The 19323-nt window shown below is 47.8% G+C and overlaps 1 protein-coding gene across 1 annotated transcript in view; it reads left to right on the top strand.

The window, feature by feature from the left end:
* Window positions 1–8806: 8806 nt before the first annotated feature.
* Window positions 8807–19323, top strand: part of prex2 (phosphatidylinositol-3,4,5-trisphosphate-dependent Rac exchange factor 2) — a 53058-nt gene continuing 42541 nt past the window's right edge. The window contains exons 1-8 of the mRNA XM_076171305.1: window positions 8807–8914; window positions 9802–9924; window positions 11541–11645; window positions 12546–12647; window positions 13637–13798; window positions 16915–17048; window positions 17154–17257; window positions 18796–18945. Of these exons, the coding sequence (XP_076027420.1) occupies window positions 8807–8914; window positions 9802–9924; window positions 11541–11645; window positions 12546–12647; window positions 13637–13798; window positions 16915–17048; window positions 17154–17257; window positions 18796–18945 (988 nt within the window). The remainder of the gene's footprint in view (window positions 8915–9801; window positions 9925–11540; window positions 11646–12545; window positions 12648–13636; window positions 13799–16914; window positions 17049–17153; window positions 17258–18795; window positions 18946–19323) is intronic.

Genomic DNA, 19323 nt, shown 5'->3' with positions numbered 1-19323 from the left:
AGAGAGAGAGAGAGAGAGAGAGAGAGAGAGAGAGAGAGAGAGAGAGAGAGAGAGAGAGAGAGAGACCCCCTTTGCTTTTGTCTCGGAGGTCTTTTTTTTTTAACAGCAGGATTTCCTTCCTTCCTGTCCCTCCCCGTCTTTACATTGTGCTGCGTGTTTCCTGCTTCAACACACACACACATATGCTGGCACACACACTCCCCCAGCTGTCGCCACTGGGGAGAGTTCATGCTGCAGATGCCCGCTGCTTGGCGAGGTAGGAGCTGTGTGGCATAGACGGCCGTATACATTGAATCTTAAAGGTGGGTGCAGAGGAGAAGGCGGCCATTGATCTGTCGGCTGCCAGCTGCCCGGTCACATGGTGCTTACGTGCTACGAGCGGCTGGACGCGGTTGGACACTTGTGAGGACGTACATGCAGTTTGAAAGGGGTCATCGTCACAAGGGGCCTTGTGTTAAAGCTGGCATGCTCTTCTGCAACCAACACACACACACACACACACACTTGCTCTGATCAGTATGCGTGCAGTGGCAGTCTCAAATGTTCTTGGCACAACTTTGCACTCCATACTCCGTCCCCAGTCAGATGTGGTTTGTTGTTTTACATTTGCTACATCTTTTAATTTGTCTTTGAGCCTCGGCACGTTGATCCACAAACGTCCAACCGCGTCCTCTGGGTTTACTCTCACACTCTCCCTGTCCTTTATGTGCCTGTCCATTCTACACGCTTCATAAATACCCAGAGCCAACCGGACTGACATGAAGGGAAATTCCACATTCCGTCTCACTCTAAATTATTTAATTAAGCACTTGACTGAGATTTGCTTCAGACGTCTGGACAGTTGGACAAGTCTCTCTCTGTCTCTCCGCAGACATCCATTCCTTGTTGTCTCTCTCTTTTCTTTCCCTCTCTTGTTTTCCCTCCACTGTTTTATTTCCAGGGACTGCAACCATTCAGTCGCGGTCAGCGTAATAACCATGGCTGGACTTTGGGGGCGCAGACAATGAATAAATCTCAAACTTTCTCCTTCTGACCTTTCAACAGAAATCGCCACGGACATCAAGGCTGGTGTCTGGTTTCTAAATCGGAGAAGTGTCTGTGTGTTTGGAATAAGTAAGACACACTGATAGTAGACGTTACTGTAAAGAGATGAGAATGTAAATGGCTGTGACGGGAGGACGGAGCGTAAACAGACAATCCATCACTTCTCGCGCGTTCTAGTACCATAAAGTTAATGGGCCGGCTATTGTCGTGTGTTGGGCTTCCATAAAAACGTCAGCCCACAAGGTAATGTGACTCTAATTTGCTGAGTAATGAGGTTAGACAGCGTTGGCATTCGCAATCAGACAGGTGAGAGTGGATACGCCCAATCAACATGAGAGAAGAAGAAGAAAGAGACGCATTCTCAGGGATTTGTAGGACTTCAGAACTCGTACGGTTCCTCCAGTAGGTCTTATGGCGTTAGAGGTTGTTGTTAGTGGCTCCAACTCGGTCCATTCACATAAAAAAAGGAGGAGGAGGAGGAGAGGGGGGGGGTTGGAGACTGGCAGTGTCGTTGTTCAATTCCCCATTGACCCTGTCCGGGCTCTGTCGTGTGAGACAGGCTGACACTGCAGGTTTCCTCTTTCCTCTTTTTTCTCTTCTGGCTAGCCCCGCTGAGATGGATGGCACGGGCCTTGAGGCGGTTGATTTGGGGCCTGAAGTGCTAATCGAATGAACAGTCTGGGTGTGTGTGTGTGTGTGTGTGTGTTTGGGAGGACTACTGCATGGTCATCTCTCAGATCAATAGAAAGTGTGTGGGTGTGTGGCCCCGGTTGGGAATTGCCAGTGATGGGCAGATGGCAGGTTTGCTCGACTGAACACGGGAGGTTAAGGAATGAAGGCGGGAGAAGAACTAAAAATGCTAACTCTCCTTTTCTGGATGTTAGTTTCAACGCTGAATATCCAATTTCACAAGTCAGAGGATCGTCCTAATTGGTTGAAGACGGCTGCCTGTCATAGTGCTGCGATGGGTGAAATTGAACGCACCTACGGCCTATAGGGTGTAGAGTTTGACGGACGCCACTCACGTCTTCTTTCAGTGTCACCAGCTCAAGAGATTCAGTGGCAAGTTGGACATTGAGACGCACAGTTTCACTTTCTCTCCCTCGTTCTACCAATCTGTCTTTCGATGTGTCCTCTCTGTCTAAAACCTGGGGTGTTGTTTTCATCAAAGGTCTCTGCTGGTCTCACTCATCGTTAGACACGTGCTCGTCTTCAAAACCCCCAAATGTTAGTCCGTATTTCTCACCACAGGCGGTTTATACACACACCATCATACACTGAGTTGTGCCTGTGATCGTTTTAATTAATAGATCCATGGTGGGCAGATGTCAGATCCCTTCTTCTTCTTCTCTCTGTTTTATGTGTTGCTCAAAGTCTTCTTTTGTGAATTTTGAAAGGACACCAGACAAGTTTCCGAAAAAGACAAATGAGCTTTTGTCTATCGGGGCCATAGACTATAAAAAGCCTATAATGTCGTGGACTCTGATGTTAATTAGAAGCAGAGGCCCTGCAGGGGGGCCTCAATAACCACTCCTGAGATGAACATATTAACATTCCTGCCTGTATTTGTAGTGTCTGTTTCCTGTATTTATTCCCAGTGGAGAATCAGGGGGCAGTCGGAGCGCTTTGGGAGAAGCAGGCAGAGGGGCTAATGGGAGGGGGACGCTCTGGATGGCTCCTGGAGGTGTCATCAGGACCTGTGGAGGGCAAGGAGGCTCTGGCTTTTGACAGAGAATCGCCACAAAGAGCTCTTTCTCTGCTCTCAGATGTGCCTCAGTGTGCTCTCAGCATCACACACACACACACACACACTGGACCATTCTGTATCTGCTAACTACATCTTTAGGGAAGTTCAGTCTTTTTCTCGCCAGGAAGTGCGTATGCGTGTGTGTATGTGTGTGTGTGTGAGGGAGAGATTTAACCCTGTAATGTTGAATTCCGGGGTTAAAAGCAGTTCCACCCCGCAGGAAGTACAGTAAAGGCACCATATCCTCTCCCTGCAAGGTCCAGCTGTTGTTGTGTTACAGTAGGATGAAGGTCTCTCTCTCTCTCTGCTGCTGCTGTCTCTCGCCCGCTCGCTCTCCCTCACACACACACGCAGGCACGCAGACATGCACAGTAAAATCCTGACACTTTTTTTCAAGCGTTTGCCTTTGGGTGCCGTAGCTGTGAGTGCACCTGTTACCTGCTGTCTTTCAGCTGCTATCACAGCGCTTCACTTTTTATTGAGCTGTCCGGTGGGACAGATGCTTGACAAAGTAACACAGACACACAAACACACACACACACGCACACACACTATTCTGTTAATGAGCATACCTTCACAGTCTAGTGATTCACTCCAGTGGGTTTTGTTGTGAGGAAGCGGTTGTTTGTGTCTCCATCTCCGGCGCTGAATAGGCTTTGTGTCCTCTTCTGATTTGACAAAAGCAAATTTATTGTTTCATTATTCAAATTTGATTAGATTTAGTTTTACAGATATGCGATTGGGAAATGTTGGAACCCTGTGTACCCGTGTGTGTGTGTGTGGCGCCACTCTTATAGATTGTTACATCTGTTTTCTTTGTATGTCGTATGTGTGTGTGTGTGTGTGTGTGTGTGTTTGCCAGCACTCCGGTCGGGACAACAAAGTAAATCCGGGACTCATCAGTGGACAAAAGTGGCATTTTGCCCAGCAGGCTCTGAGAAAAGGTCCATTCATTTGTCCAGAGTGACAGTTTATACCCAGTTTGGTGCCCGGAGCCGATGAACTCACGTCGGGCCTTTTTCAATTATGAAAACAGTTTGCAGTTGATGTCACATTACTGCAAGAGCATCTGAGCGCTGGTAAAAAGTTTTAATAGTGTGCTGACAGATCTATTATTGCTATTTTAGTTTTTTTTTCTTCAATTCTCCTGCTTGTAACAGAGCTGCTGCAGGACTCTTCATCGTCCGGTATGTTCTGGTGTTCTGCAGTCGAACCGATCGATCCGCAGGGACGTGAAATGTTGTTTTGTATGTCAGGCATCAAATGGATTCAGTATTCCAGGCCTCTTCTTTAGTGCTTGAATGCTTAAACAGATGTTTGAGGTGAGGTTTGTGCTTCACTTCAACACATTTCTGCAGCGTGGGACTCGCTACAAAGCCCTCCTCTTCCTCTTCCTCTTCCTTTTATCTACTAAAGTCATTTGCAGCATCGCTTTGCTCTCGCAGATGCGCTGAGGTCTCGTTCCTCTTCAGGAGGGATTTGTATTCCCAACGCAGCTCGATCTGCTGGGTGTGTAATGAACTACATGCTCCTCTTCTATTCTTTGCATTCTTCATCTTTCTTCCTCTTCTTGTTTCGTTGTCCTCTCCCATTCATGCACTTTGATGCATACACACACACTGTGGATGTAACATGGAAGAGCTGGAATCAGCATTGTCATCTTCCTGTTATATCATTGTTAGTTTACGTGTTTCAGGAAATGAGCGGTGTGTGTGTTTGTGTGTGTGTGTGTGTGTGTGTCTGTGTGTGTGTGTTGTTGTCGTCAAACCCATCTGGTCTCGTTCACTGACACTCACACACAGATAAAGTCTAACACCACCAGTAGCAAACGTTCCGCTCATTGTAGATTTTTCAGTTTGACTGCAGGATGGGAGGTGTGTGTGTGTGTGTGCGTGTGCGTGTGTGTGTGTGTGTGCGTGTGCGCGCGCAGCATTGCATAATGTCCATTCACAAAGTGTCCTGAACAGGGCGGACCCAGCACACTCTTACAGTAGCTGTCGGGTCGGCATGGAAACAGAACCCCGGTCTCCCTACTTTTATGATCCTAAGTCCAGATGATACTACCGAGGCAAATCGGTCATTTCTGTTCGCCAGAAAGTTACAGAGGGTTAAAACAATAAGACAGAGATGAATTTTATGTGAAACTAAACAAATATTATTCAAAGTTCAATAGTCCAAAGACCAATTTTCACAAACTGCATTATATAGAAGCAACATATGTGAGAAGTTACATTTGTGTGTGTCACATCTCCCTCGTTCTTCCTCTTCCCAGTAGAAACAACGCCTCTTAGAGTTACAGTGTGGCATTACATCCATCCTCTGGTCAGCAGCGTGGATCTCTGGCACACTTTTTAATCAGTGTTTTGGCTCTGGACAGCTTCGGTGATTCCTCCGGCCGCACCGCGTCGCCCACAGCCGGCTCGCCTGCGTTGATTGATGACAGGCAGGACCACATGCTGCGATCAGACCAATCTATTCATCACGCCCATCTGTTCCCTGGTATATAATGAAAAGTTTAATGGGGTTTTAATGCGAGTTTGGCTTCGGCTATCAGAGGAACAATCCAAGTGATTATACCTGGGGCCTTCGGGTAGAATATCGCTCTCTGATTTCTTCATCTCGAAAGCGGGAAAATGTTTGCGTCGTGTCCTGGAAAAATGTTTGATAGAGAAAAGCAAAGGCTGATAAAGTCTCCTGGCAGGAAAGAAGAAGAGAGAATAAGAAAAAAGTCAACGTCTGGTCACAGAATCTGAGACAAGAATCCCATTGATGCTTAAAATACAATAAAAAATCTGCTTCTGATTCCAGCAGTGGCCCGAGTCCAGATGTGGTGGATTCCTGCTACAAAGTATTTCCGGTTGTGTCTCGCTTCGGAACACGGTCGCTGAAGGATTTGTGCGCCCCTGTCAGGACACTGGGAGACGGAGATGAGACGTCCTTAAACCCATCCTCAGCAAAGTTTCTGTACAGTTTTTGTTTACCGCTCAAATCCTCCCCTGGAACTGTTTGTTTCACGTCAGTAATTATAAGCATCCCCATCTCGCTCCCAAGGCTTTTAAACCGGAGAAAAGCCGCTGTCCTCTGTGTCGCAATCAACTCACAAATCCTAGACGCACTCCACTGAGAGACGCTCACAAAACTCTCTATCGAAAGACTCGTAAAGAATATTGTTAAAATAGATTTTGAGAACGTGCGCCCGACGTTTGAGCTTCTGCAAATTAGGTGGCTACTCGACGCACGGCGGTGCTGTCAGGTACATGAAAACGGCTTTTCAGTCACCCCGGGTGCTGTAATCGTATCCATAAATCCAGTCCGTTCCCCCTCGACTATCCGTGGAGCCGCTCCAGGATCTGGTCTCTTTTACGACATCGACGAGGGAGTCTTGGCCGTCTTGTTTGGAGTGTTGGAAAAGATCGGTTCAATCCCCACAAATCAAGTCTGCTCTTTGAAAAATTCTAGGAATAACATGAGTAATGTCTCTGATGGATTGTTCTGTTCATGCTCAGGCAGACTTTGGTGCGGCCAAACCTCCCTTTGTGGCACTTATCTTGAAAAACTGTATTAAAGTTGTTTTCGGGTGGTTCGCCACATTTCTGCACGATAAAATGAATTACCCTGGATAGTAATACAACATTTATTATGCATCTTTAATCAGATCTGGAGTCTGCAGCCCAATCTGGCTTATGTCTCATCTTAAGTTGTTTACTTCCGATAAGCATCTGCTATGTGTCTCAGTGTTTTTTAGCCAAGCCCCCCCATAGCTACGGGTATATAATTAGTGCTGTGCAGATAAGGCGAGCAGATGAGTTCCTCTCTCCAGTGTTTAAAGCTGAAGTGTTCCATGTTTGTAGTCAGAGCTCAGTTATCCACGCAGCAAAGTTCCTACTGTAAGCCCCGACCCGGCCCGTGTGAGGGTCCGTGCTGAAGGCCGCTCCGTGTTTGTACATATTAGACTTGCTAATCAGATGCTAATGCTGTGCGAGCGAGGCGGCAAGGCGGCTACAGAATAGTAATCAGCCGAGTGGAGTTGGCCTGCAACAAAGAGGCTGATTATTGAGGTCCTCTTTTCCAACCACCAACCCAGAGTGGAGCATTTAGCCCTTCAACTTCCGCCTGAAGTGTTTCTTGACGTCGGTGCCATTGTGATGAGGATGAAGTTTGACTCAGACACTTTTCTTAGAGGTTAACATAACTTTTCTTTTGTAATTAGCTGGGTTCTCTCTCTTTCAGCCCCGGCGTCACTCTGTCCATCTGCTCACAATAATCAACTGACAATTTTCTGTTTTGTTTTTTTCAAAGCACAACCAACTCATTTGATCTTTCCTCTTCAGGAATGATTCCAGGCTTGTTTGCTCATTAAAAGGTCTTTCAGATGCTTTGAGGCCATTAAGCAGCCTGCTTGCAGGGGGACAGATGGCGTTCCGGCCCTCGGAGGGACAGTTAAAACATGTCACGCTTAGGGTCAACGGCCAAAACAGATGTAACTTCTCAGCGCGCTAACTGGCGACGCACTGGGCTTTCGGCATGGGGTCGGATTGTGCTGACGGGACGTAAACGGCATTGATTTGTGGGATTTCCGGGACTCCCACTCGTGCCTGGATCCCGTCTCAAGCCCCGTTTGTGTCTCTCTGCTGTTCCTCTTTCCCCTGTTATTGTTGTTACTTTGTAGCATTTAAGCTAAGCGTTTCAGAATCATTCCCTCTGTATCTCCTCCTGGGTTTACTCTGCTGATGCGACACATTCATTTCACTTTGGCACCAGAGGAAGGAGGCGGTAATTAAAATATCGCAGCTCTTTAAAATGATGATTTTTTAATTGACTTTTACCTGGGACTCCCCTCACAGCCGTGCATCAGTAACAGCATAGCGGTTTCTAATTAACGGGTCGGAAGCTTCGGCGTGAGCCCGAGTGCGTCGCTTCCCTGTTGTGTTCTCCTGTCGTTACGGCGGTTTATGTGTCAGGAACGGCACTTTATGCGGTCGCCATCATAACCTGGTGACACGCCGTTTATTGGATCAACTCTTGGCTACCTACTAACATGAGCTTTTACTGTAACACCCCCTGCTGTATTCTGGGAAATCGGCAATCGAAAGAACTTTATTATGGTTGACATAAAACTACAGGTCAAACTATTTTGTTGCCTGTTTTTCTTTCATTTCTGTTCATTTGTCTTCAATTTGTCGTAAATCATACCACAGTGTTGCAGCAGAGAGCTTTGGCATAATAAAATCCACTCCTGGCTTTTATCCCACTTAAATCTGTGCATTCTGCCATTTTAAGGATAAATAAAGTTAGTTGTTTGACATGTGAAGTGAAAATACAGTTTGGAGGCATTTGATAGAGTTTTGATTTTTTTTCCCTCAAGGTTTAGATTTGCTTTGGCTTCCATTATATTTTCCCCCTGAAGTGGAGTGCATTAAGGACAAAGTCATCAATCAAGATGTGTGAGTGTGGCACTGCCAATTTGTTTTCCTCTGGGCTTTTTTTTGCTGAAGATAGATAAATATTGTTGTCTGCCAAGCACGTTTTCCAAGCATTACCCGCATAAACATAACAGATTCCTTACTGCTACCTGTTGATAGATGTCTCCTTTAAAAGCCTCATTCCTCCTCATTTACATCCCAGGCTCACCTTCTTAGTTTGTCCTCCTCCTCAGACATCATGTGGAAGCATTAAGTGGGCTGTGGGATGAAGTAGCCTGGGAACCGGTGTCCACGGGGACCGAGGAGAGTAAGAGCACTTCCTATCCATCTCGGTTCACACACTCTCAGCCTTTTCCAACTCCCCCGGCCACTTAACGTCGCCTTTGAAAATACCATTCGGGGCGCAATTATGTTTCGTATTCAGCGCGCAAGATTGTGTTACACGTGGATCAGGTGTCCATTGTGATGGTTACCAATTTGCTCTGGCAGCTGCACACAAAAGCTTCAAAATCTGCTGGTGTGTGTGTTGCCGGTTAAATGACCAATGATCAGACACCTCAGGGTAACCGGACCCCCCGCTGCCGGCACAAATATGTCAACGTTTCTCTCCTTCTTGTCTTTCATTCAGGTGTTTCTGCATCGCCTCAATCAGTACGCAGCCACCAAGCTGGACAAAAACATCACAGAGGAAACGGTGAAGGTGAGGCTGATATTCTGATTTACGGGGGAATTAAACCCAAACTGGGTCACTGTAGGTAAGTAGGAACCGTGGAAAAGCCTCTAAAAGCGACGGAACATGAAGTTATACGTTTAATTAGACACAAATAAGTTCACTGTTACTTCAGAAACTATTTTCCTTTGACATTTCTGCGTTCTCTCACGGATTCCTCTCTTATGGAAACTACATTGAAGCTAAATAAAGTGGGGCCCTCGTTCAAGCCGACCCAAAATTATCGACTCCTGCTTGTAGAAAATAGAGGTGGGTCGATCCAGGAAGCAGCTGTAAATATAATCTATTTATAAATGATTCCGGCTGCAGGATAATAAAGGAGGCTCTCTGGTCCGGGGCCGTCTGAGTGGGCTTGCTTACTCTTGAAGGTAAACACACATTCGGTGGATATTTACTGCCTGTCCCCCTGTTTTGGAAAACGTCCACTCGTTCTCATACCGCGTTCTGTTTGGGAACACGCTGTCCAGAGAGGGTTTGGGGTAGCGGAGGGGTCATCCAGGGGTCACGCAGCAGGCCAGGATGTCACCTTAGGCCTGGAAAAACACATTTTCGGACATTTTTGGTTTAAGTTTTATTTAAGTAGCCTCTTTTCTTGTCTACATCCTTTCCTTTGAGCCCACTGGTATTAATGGCTCTCTTTCTCCATCCAGTCTCCTGCTGGTTTGTCCTATAATGAGGCCACAAAATGACATGAAAGGAGGCAAAGGAGGCCACATGAAGGGAGAACTGCTTCCATTGTTAAAATATCTCTCAGAATCTTTTTAATTCAAGCTTCAAAATATCTCAAGTCTGAATAGATTTGGGACTGGAGCTCAGAACCTTGTGGCTGACTTGCCCCCTCTCCCTCCTCTCCCTAGGCTCTGTTCTCCAACATCGAGGAGATCCTGGCCGTTCACAAAGACTTCCTGTCCATGGTGGAGGAGCTGATGCAGCCGGACCCGCACGCTCACAACGAGATCGGCCGTTGCTTCTTACATTTTGTAAGTGACTCACGCGTCAGGTTTAGATCATCAGAGCCTTTAAAGCATCATGTCACACACCCGTTCAGGCGTTTACAGCTGGGTTGCGATGACGCCTCATTTATCCGGGCAGATACTCGATCTTCTCTCTGCTCTCCTTTCTTTCTTGCTTGTGTGTTAATCAAAAAGATAAGACATAGACATAGAATGCTTTGATGCAGAGCGGCGAGGCAGAGCGGCGAGGCAGAGCGGCGAGGCAGATATCTAACAAACGTTTGCCGTCTTCCTCTGCTTGGCTTTGGCTTTGGCTTTGGCTGTGGCTTTGGCTTTGGCTTTGGCCTCTGCCAGCAGAACCTCCCGGATGCTCCTGCGTCAGGCTGCTGTTTGTATGTTTACACAGGTGAAGCGGAGCTGCTGTGGTGGTGCAGACGGCACATTGAGGTTCATGGTGAGGTGACATCACTGTGAATATGAGGAATAACTGAGTGCACAAACTAGAACTGATGAGTCATGAGCCATATCCCAATTATTAGTGGTCATATGATGGACTCTCTCTCTCTCTCGCTCTCGCTCTCGCTCTCGCTCTCTCTCTCTCTCTCTCTCGCTCTCTTTCCCGCAAGCTGTGTTTGTTTCAAGGAGTATTTCCTCTGCGATTCTTGACTCCTTGCACAGAAATGCTGGATGAAAACAAAGCACTCACTCAAGCCCAACATGAATTCGATCAAAGCCAAAGTGGTGTGAATAAATGTGCTGATTTATAAGAGGGAATGCGAGAGTAGAGCGAAGTCATGTGACCTCCCACCTGTTTCCATTTTCTGGGTGTATCTGCCTGTGTTATCTTTACCAATTTGCTTGATTTACTTCATTGGATCCCTGCGTGGAAACAGAGCTTCTGTGTCTCCTGGGAAACGTGTCAGCTCTCGTCTCTTTGCATGGATTTGTTGATGCTCCGGGAGTTCCAAGAAAGGGTTGCACACATTTGATTTCACTAGTGGAAACAGCAAAAGGTAGAAATAAATAAATCAGAGCCTGAGTTGAAATCCCTCTGTGGATAAATTGGTTCATGCTGACTAAAGGCTCGGCTCGGCTCGGCTCCTTCTGAGGCTCGGCTGGGTTAAACCGCCCTTTCTTAGAGAACGCGTTTGAAAATGAAGAGCTCTCCCAATCACGAAGCCCAGAGAAAAAGCAGCCATAAGTGCTTCCGTTCGTTTGTTGTCAGTTTGTTCCCCTCCACATCACAGAGCTCCGTCCTCCGAGGCCGAGCGGCGGGACGACGTGCTGTCGTCTGCGCCGCTTTGTGACGACTGATTTACAGGCGGTGTGGTCTGGTCCCACTGCGGCCTTTCAAAGACAATGGAATGGCATGAGAGCGGCTTTGGCGGAGAGTCGCAGATGACAGGATATGATTGCAGCCTCCCACATACGATATACATTAAGATGAAGGATGGAGAGGAATTACATACTGACTATAAATACTATAATGCACATGTCTCCCCTGTGGCTCCACGGCTTTCCCCTCCTTTTCTCTGCTCCCTTGCTCTTTGTCGCCCTCTTTCTCTTCCACCCTCTCCCGTCCTCCTGCTCCGTCCTCACCGTCTCTATCTCTCTCTCTCTCTCTCTCTCTATGCGTCACGCAGCGGAGCCGTTTCCAGATTTACGACGAGTACTGCGGGAACCACGAGAAGGCCCAACGGCTGCTGCTGGAGCTCAACAAGATCCGCAGCGTCCGGACGTGTTTGCTGGTGAGCAGAGTCGCTTAACTGTAAATGTGTAGACGCCACGAGACACAACGGCGTCTTGGCACGCAGCTGACACACACTCACACACACACGCTCACAGACATACCATCACGCACACTAATTGGAGAGTCCAGTGTGTCCCAGTGTAGCAGATAGACAGATAGTTGAGGCGTGTACTTGACCCTTCCCCTTGTGTGGGCAGACGCCCTCTTCCTGTCCCGACTCAGTGCGAGTCTCTCACGTCCACATGGGGAGCATCAAGTTGCTCCGAAACAAAAGACAACTACATCCCCACTGCTGGCTCGCTCAACTGTGTGTCTCTGTACATTGGTGCACGTGTGTGTGTGTGTGTGTGTGTGTGTGTGTGTGTGTGTGTGTGTGTGTGTGTGTGTGTGTGTGTGTGTGTGTGTGTGTGTGTGTGTGTGTGTGTGTGTGTGTGTGTGTGTGTGTGTGTGTGTGTGTGTGTGTGTGTGTGTGTGTACTCGGGGCGGTCACATGTGCCTCTCACAGGTGTTAACTCCAGGCTGTGTTGCACTCTTTTGTCCATTAGTTTATACTTTCGACTTCTCCTCTGGGTGTTTTTAATGGCCGTCCCTTTTAACACCTCCACTCACAACATCAATGAAGAGAAATAAAAGCTCCGTGTGTGATTTATTGTTCATGCGTGTCCTTCAAGCAGAGAACCGGAGGTGGCGAGGATGTTAATTGAATTTGATTTAATGAGGGTCTTTATAGGATTGACCTTTTTGGAGACCTGAGCGTTACATCAGGGGTCACATGGGGCTCAGGTTACCCTTCAACCTGCACTTGGCCCTGGACTAATGTAGCCCAGGTCACTTCCTCCTAGTCCCTGTAGTGACCAGGGGCGGAAATGATCTCTCCTCTCCTCTCCTCTCCTCTCAGAACTGCATGTTGCTAGGCGGCCGTAAAAACACGGAGGTTCCACTTGAAGGCTACCTGGTCGCTCCTATCCAGCGAATCTGCAAGTACCCGTTGCTGCTCAGGGTGAGTATGGCTTTTGCACGTAGGTTAAACAACGCATTTAGCTCGCCCGCCCCGCCCTTCCCAGGCCGCCCCGTCCGTCTCCTCATCTACCACCTAGTCATTAGACAGGGCTGTCCCGTCCCATTCGCATCAACCCTCCGCTCCACTAATGAAACACCGGTGTCCTATTCCAACATATCTTTACCTTAGTTCCCCGCCACAACCAGGAGGAATAACACAGCGGCTCTCATCGCCTCGTACGGCCAGCTGCGCGCTCAGGCGCATTGACTGGCCTCATTCATACCTGCCGTTGTTAGTTTTAAGAGTTCCATTTCCCAGCGTAGGAGTGCGCTTGAAACGAAATCCCCTTTCAAAGATGTGTTTAAGCCCCGAGTGTCCCATCTCATCCATCTTGTTATGATCTATTAATTCAGAGAGGCGTTCTCTAAACAGCCATCAGCACAGGCACGCTGATGTAATAATAATAAAGTGGTAATCTGATGCGCTGCCATTTGAAGTCGTCCAGCTGCCAAGGCCTCCTCCCGGATCAGAGCCGTCAGAGCAGCAGGTCTAAGCCGAGCACGTCGGCCCTGTAGTAGCCTACACGCTCCTACACAGTGTCCAGACTGTACAGGCATAGATCCACATTGTTGTGCTTGACCCTGACTTGCAGTACCAGAACTCTATTATATGTGAAGGGAAGATTTTTGCTAGTTTAATCTGTATCTGTTGATTTGTGAGCAGATTTACTCAAAATGTTATTAACTGATTTTGATGAACAGGGTGATGTAAGTGTGTGTGTGGTCCAGGGGAAGAAGCCGACACCCTTTGCTGCAGATCCAGGAACATTTTTAAACCGATCTTATCAAATCTGAACACTATTTCTGCCAAGCTAATAAGCTCATCCTCATTTCTGAAGGCGTATTTTAGTTCTCCAGCCCACTAAACTAAGTGGTTCAGTGAACGACGCGTATAGATTTCACTTTGGTTTGTGTTCTTTACACTCGCAGGAGCTTCTGAAGAGGACCCCCAAGAAACACAATGACTACGGCCTGGTGCTGGAGTCTCTGCAGGTAATGAAGTCTGTTTGCTCCAGCATCAATGAAGCCAAACGACAGATGGAGAAGTTGGAGGTGTTGGAGGAATGGCAGTCGCATATTGAAGGCTGGGAGGTAAGACTCTCAACTTTATGCCTTTCTCTCCACTTTTCTTCTCCTTTCTTCCCACAAAAGTCAGGATTTGAAGTCTAAATGACTACAATGACTTCTTCTATAAGTCATAGCTCCAAAGCTTAAAGTCGGCACAAATTTACCGCCATTTATCCTCTTTTGCCTGCAATCCAACAAGACTTCTAAGTGGCGTGACTTTTTGCGAGCCTCTCAAGCTTTCTTGTTCTCTCTGTGAACAATGACTCGTATTCACAATAGCCAGATTCTTTCCGCTGGGATGAGCCTCGTCGTTAAAGCGTTCGGCCGGCTTTTTCCGCCCGGCCGCCCCAATCATCCTCAGGCACCCGCTGTCCCGCACCTCTCAGTCTGGAGGTGGCCTGATTGGTTTTCTTCCCGAGCTGTGGGATGCGGTAATAAGAGGTCAGTAGACCTAATGGTGGCAGCGCAGGGAAAACAATGGTTGTGATTGTAACACCAGAGGCCGGGAGGCTTATGTAATGAAACTGGCTTCATGTGGAGACGGCCTGAAGCCTTCCTGGACACATGCAGACATCCAGAACCCGATTGCAGTCCGCTGAGATGCCTGTAAGTGGTGTCCATGTTGCTTTTTGACTGTTGGCAATGGCCAGTTCCTGTAATTGACTAAAACGCAGACCTCTAATTTAAAGTGGAACACCACCAATTTTAAAGTGGAGCGCTGTTGAAGTGAAAACAGCTCTAAATATTGTGTTCTCTTTTTTTTGTGCGTTATTTTGTGTGTTTCGTCTCCTCCTCGTCCTGTTTCTGAGTTTATCCAAGAGCTCTACCTGTGCCCACGGCAGATAAAGTCTCTTGAGTCTCTCCAGACTTGAATCATAAACATTAATAAATGAGTTTGTCACTCTCAACATGCAGGAGTGGCTTTAGTGTTAAAACTTAAAGTAACCCCAGTGATGTCATAGAGGTCTGCCGCCTCCACTCTGCACGTCACCCTGCACAGCCAGAAATGCATTTATGGAGCTTTTTTAATGTGCTGAATAAAGTTCCCCGTGACCAATAAACCAATAAACTGCATTTAAAGTGGAAAATCGTCAAATATTCAAGCTTCTGTGTGTGTGTGAGTGTTTGGGTGACTGATAACTGCACGAATGAGACTTTTTGTTGTTGCTCAGTAATAAAACAGGCTGCAGATTTACATCTGTAATGCATTTATGTGCCCCAAAACAGTTAAGTCTCTGCCTCATTATGGCTGTTTATGACACAGAAAATTTGGCATTTACATTCTAAGTGTTGTAGCTGTTTAGTGTGAGAGGTCATTTAAATATTTTTGTTTTCAGATTTCAAATCTATGGGACTCTAAGTCAAATGAAAGCTCATCAGGTTCCAGACTGGCGCTCATCTCTGTGCAGGTTCTACTGTGTTTACCCGAGCTTTTGTTGGTTTAACATGTGGGCACACAGACCCATAAACACACACAAACACACACTCGGAGGCTAAGAATAGTGCGATTAGAATCAGGCTTCGTGTTGGGTGGGGTGACATAACTTGTACTCCTCATGATTCTGGCCCTTGATTCTCTGCGGTTTCCCCTCAGCACTCATATTAATTGTAAACATTAGCTCATTCTGGATCCGGAGGCTCGCTGCTGCACGCCAGGCTCTGCTGCTTGAGCGGAGAGCAGAGGAATGAAGGAGAGGAGGGGAAGAAAAAGCCATGTGAAGGATGGTTTTGTCTGGTGTTTGTGTGTGGGTGTCTGAGGAATGGATGGAGGGATGGAGGGACAAACCAGCGCCAGAGCGGCTGATGTTCCCTCCATTTCTCGCTCCTCCGCCTCTGGGCTGATTGCTTGTTAGCGTGGACCGGTCTCTCCGCAGCTCTCCGGCAGCCTGGCAGGTTCACCCCGCGTGGGAGAGACGGGGCGATGGCCCGCTGCGGTCACCATGCCGATGACAATTGCCAGTTGGTTAATCTTGGACGTTCCTATCCTCCACCATGGAAATATTTTTATTTAAGAGAGACGGAGAGGAGAAGTTTACAATAGTGTGTTAGTGTTTAGTCTCTACTTGAACTGTGGAGTCACTGATTTGGCTTCTTGGGCTCGGAGCGTTCCAACTCCCTGACAAACGCCTTGTTGGAGATACTTCCAGTAATTAATATTATAGTTATGGAAATGTCTTGCAGTGTTCTGGCATTAGAAATAGAGGGATAGAATTTAGATGTAACAGATGAGTGGGGCTTTAACTTGTCGCTCCAGGCTGGAGCTGGAGGAGTGTGAGGAGTGATGAAGGCCGGACCTGAAGGAGTAAACGGGCAAAAGGTTCTGTTAAATCCATCGGAAATACAAGGGGGAAGTGTGTGTTCTTCCATTAAGGAAATGCAGTCTGGAGCTGTGCGATGTTGCTGTTGGCCCCTTGGAAGTGTCCGAGAAAAGGTCGGCCTTCTGGCATACACACACATTCACAGGCTGCAAATTAGTTTAACATCTGCTCACGGGCTGGGGAGAGAAGAGAACCCAAAAGAGAAGAGAGGAGAGAAATGTGTGGAGGAGGGAGAAGAGCAGATAGAAGGGTAGATTACTGTAGGGAATCCAGAGCAGGGGGAAAAAGTGACAGATGATCAACAGAGGAAGGGAGGAGAAGAGAAGATGAGGGAAGAAGGAAGGGAAAAGCTGGGGAGGTTTTGGCCCGGCGAGGTCTCCAGGAGGAGGAAATGCTTTGCACATTTTCCGGCTCTGTGCACATGGGGGTTATTTTTAGCTGTGAAGCGTCGATCAGATGGCTCCCAGCAATTCCCCAGAGCAACCAAGGTAAAGGAGAAGGCCGCGCGTTTTATCACTGGCATGCCGGAACGCGTCCGATACGGTGACCAGACGAGACAAGGCAACGCACAGTTTGACTGCACGGGATGTTATTCTATAGACGTGTTTAAAAGTCCCCCAGAAATCCACTCGGAGGAAGCAGGGAGTGTTTTTATAGACCCGGGAGAGGGGGAACAGGAAAGCCTGGCGCTTCGGAATCCCTCCTGTCCGTGCGTAACCTTCAGCGCCACACAAACCAAAACCAATCGCTACAGAATCCCAGCTATTTCCCCGACTTTTAACTGTGTCCGTGTCTTAACATTTGACTTGTTTTACCCCGCAGGGCTCCAACATCATAGACACGTGTACGGAGATGCTCATGCAGGGCGTGTTGCTGAAGATATCCGCCGGGAACATACAGGAGAGGATCTTCTTCCTGTTTGACAAACTCCTGGTCTATTGCAAGAAGAAAAACAGGTGCCAGATGTCTTTTATAGGCTGGAGATAAAGACTCAAAAGTTGAAGTTGTAATTTGAAGAAACCCTGGAGTTCTAATCCTTCACGGTTCGGTTTCATTTCTAGGCGTTTAAAGAACAGCAAAGCAGCCACAGAGGGTCCTCGCTACCTGTTCAGGGGGAGAATCAACACCGAGGTGATGGAGGTGGAAAATGTGGATGATGGCACGGGTGAGCGATCCTGTAAACACACACACACACACACACACACACATCGTCTATCTTGGACGGCAGAATGTTTCCACAGTTGAATTTTCTCCTGTTGGTTCTCAGATTCTCCATTTTTGTTCACAAATGTTTCTCCTGTCTTGGCGGCCGGAGAGCAGAAACATGCCGTAATAACACACACGGGGGAAAGTGGACAACATAGCCCTTGGCCCGAGTGTGTGGACGAAAAAATAAGATTTACCTATAAACATTTTCAGACGTCCTTAGTTACATACTTGAACTCGGAGCGTTTGTGTCTCTTGGCCTCAGACAGCCTCTGATTATCGCTCGTATATGTGGAAGCCATCATTTCCTCCTCTGGACGCTGGGTGATATTGGGTGTTTTCCCTGAGAGACGGATAGGTAGCGGGAGGGAAAACACGCTACGCAGGCGGCGGCGGTGCGGCAACGCGTGGGTGTTCCACACCACAGACGGGGAGATCTCAATCTGAAAATCTACAGCGACGGGAACGTTTCTGCTCTGATTCCTCCCTCATGAAAACACCACAAATCTCTTTTCTCTCCCAGACTGCACTTGCACTCGCTGCATGAGGTTGAAAGGGAAAGACGCCACACTATAGATAGTTTCTCGTTACGTCTGATTATAACTGATGATTTGAATGCTTTGCTACTGACAGAGCGCCCCCTAGAGTTTCATTCCCATTCATCCCAGGTTTTCCCAATTCATCTTCCTTTGAGGTTCTGGGCGGTGAATCTCCAGTCGCCGTCAGCTGTGAGTGAGCATCCCGAGGAGTCTGTAGTAAATATCCCTGATGGATCTGACATCTCTCTCTGCGAGCGCGGCCCCTCGTTTATCTCGCTGAAGCAGAGCGGTGATAATCGATAAAGCGCTCAATAAAGAGCCTACGAGGGCCGCTAGAGCTCTGTTATGCTGCTAATGGCGGCGCTGGGGGTGAAAAATGAGCCAGAGCGAGACTTTGCACAGAGGTTGAATGCGTTATTCTCTGTAGTTTGGTGCTTGAGGGTGTGTATGAAGGAGAAGACAATGCACAATAGTGGGAGAAAGCCTGTATGAATCGGAATATCTGATCCGGTCTCCCCGTCTTTCCTGAATGAGCCGCGCATTGTTTGGTTTTGTTTGCATCCACTGCAGCCGTGCCTCTGCGTTTCATGCGGTAAAAACTCGTTTACTGCAGATCCAGCCTCCCTAACAACTGTGTTTACTCTGCGTACGATGTCATGATCAGTGCGGCCGCTGATTGATGGGCCTCGCCGTCAAACGGGAACAAGACGCTCCGAGCCACGACGAGTTAAGACAGCGGATTTGTGCCGTTCCGCTCCCCTCTTGGCGAGGAAAGAAGGCTTTATAACACGGTGGACTCACTCAGGATTGTGTGTGTGTGTGTGTGTGTGTGTGTGTGTGTGTGTGTGTGTGTGTGTGTGTGTGTGTGTGTGTGTGTGTGTGTGTGTGTGTGTGTGTGTGTGTGTGTGTGTGTGTGTGTGTGTGTGTGCGCGTGTGTGTGTGTGTGTGTGCCTTGCAGCTGACTACCACAGCAGCGGGAACATCGTGAACAACGGCTGGAAGATACACAACACGGCAAAGAACAAGTGGTTCGTCTGCATGGCCAAGACCCCGGAGGAGAAGCAGGAGTGGCTGGAGGCCATTATGAAAGAGAGGGAGCGCAGGAAAAGTAAGCAGGAACTCTGGAAGGGAGGGGGGAGAGAGGGGAGGGGGAGAGGGGAGGAGGTGGTTAACTTTTACTGCAGCGAGTGAGAGTAAATCATTTGGTTTCTATATATTTCCTCTCTATTCAACATCTGCTCTGAATAAAACATGGGGCGTTGGTGAAAGGCGGCACAAAGCAGCTTCACCTGAGGGATTCTGAAATGATTTTAAAAAGTGAATAATTCTCAACTCTGATTGGTGTGTGGGTAGTGTGTCTGGGAGTGAGAGGAGAACAGAGGTAATCAACCATAGTGTGTGTGTGTGTGTGTGTGTGTGTGTGTGTGTGTGTGTGTGTGTGTGTGTGTGTGTGTGTGTGTGTGTGTGTGTGTGTGTGTGTGTGTGT

This window comes from Genypterus blacodes, unplaced genomic scaffold (assembly GCF_046128005.1).
Source record: "Genypterus blacodes isolate CSIRO-AG114 ecotype Tasmania unplaced genomic scaffold, CSIRO-AGI_Gbla_v1 ptg000245l_1, whole genome shotgun sequence".
Taxonomy (NCBI): domain Eukaryota; kingdom Metazoa; phylum Chordata; class Actinopteri; order Ophidiiformes; family Ophidiidae; genus Genypterus; species Genypterus blacodes.
The sequence above is the reverse complement of the archived record's forward strand: the minus strand, read 5'-3'. Positions and strand labels throughout refer to the sequence as shown.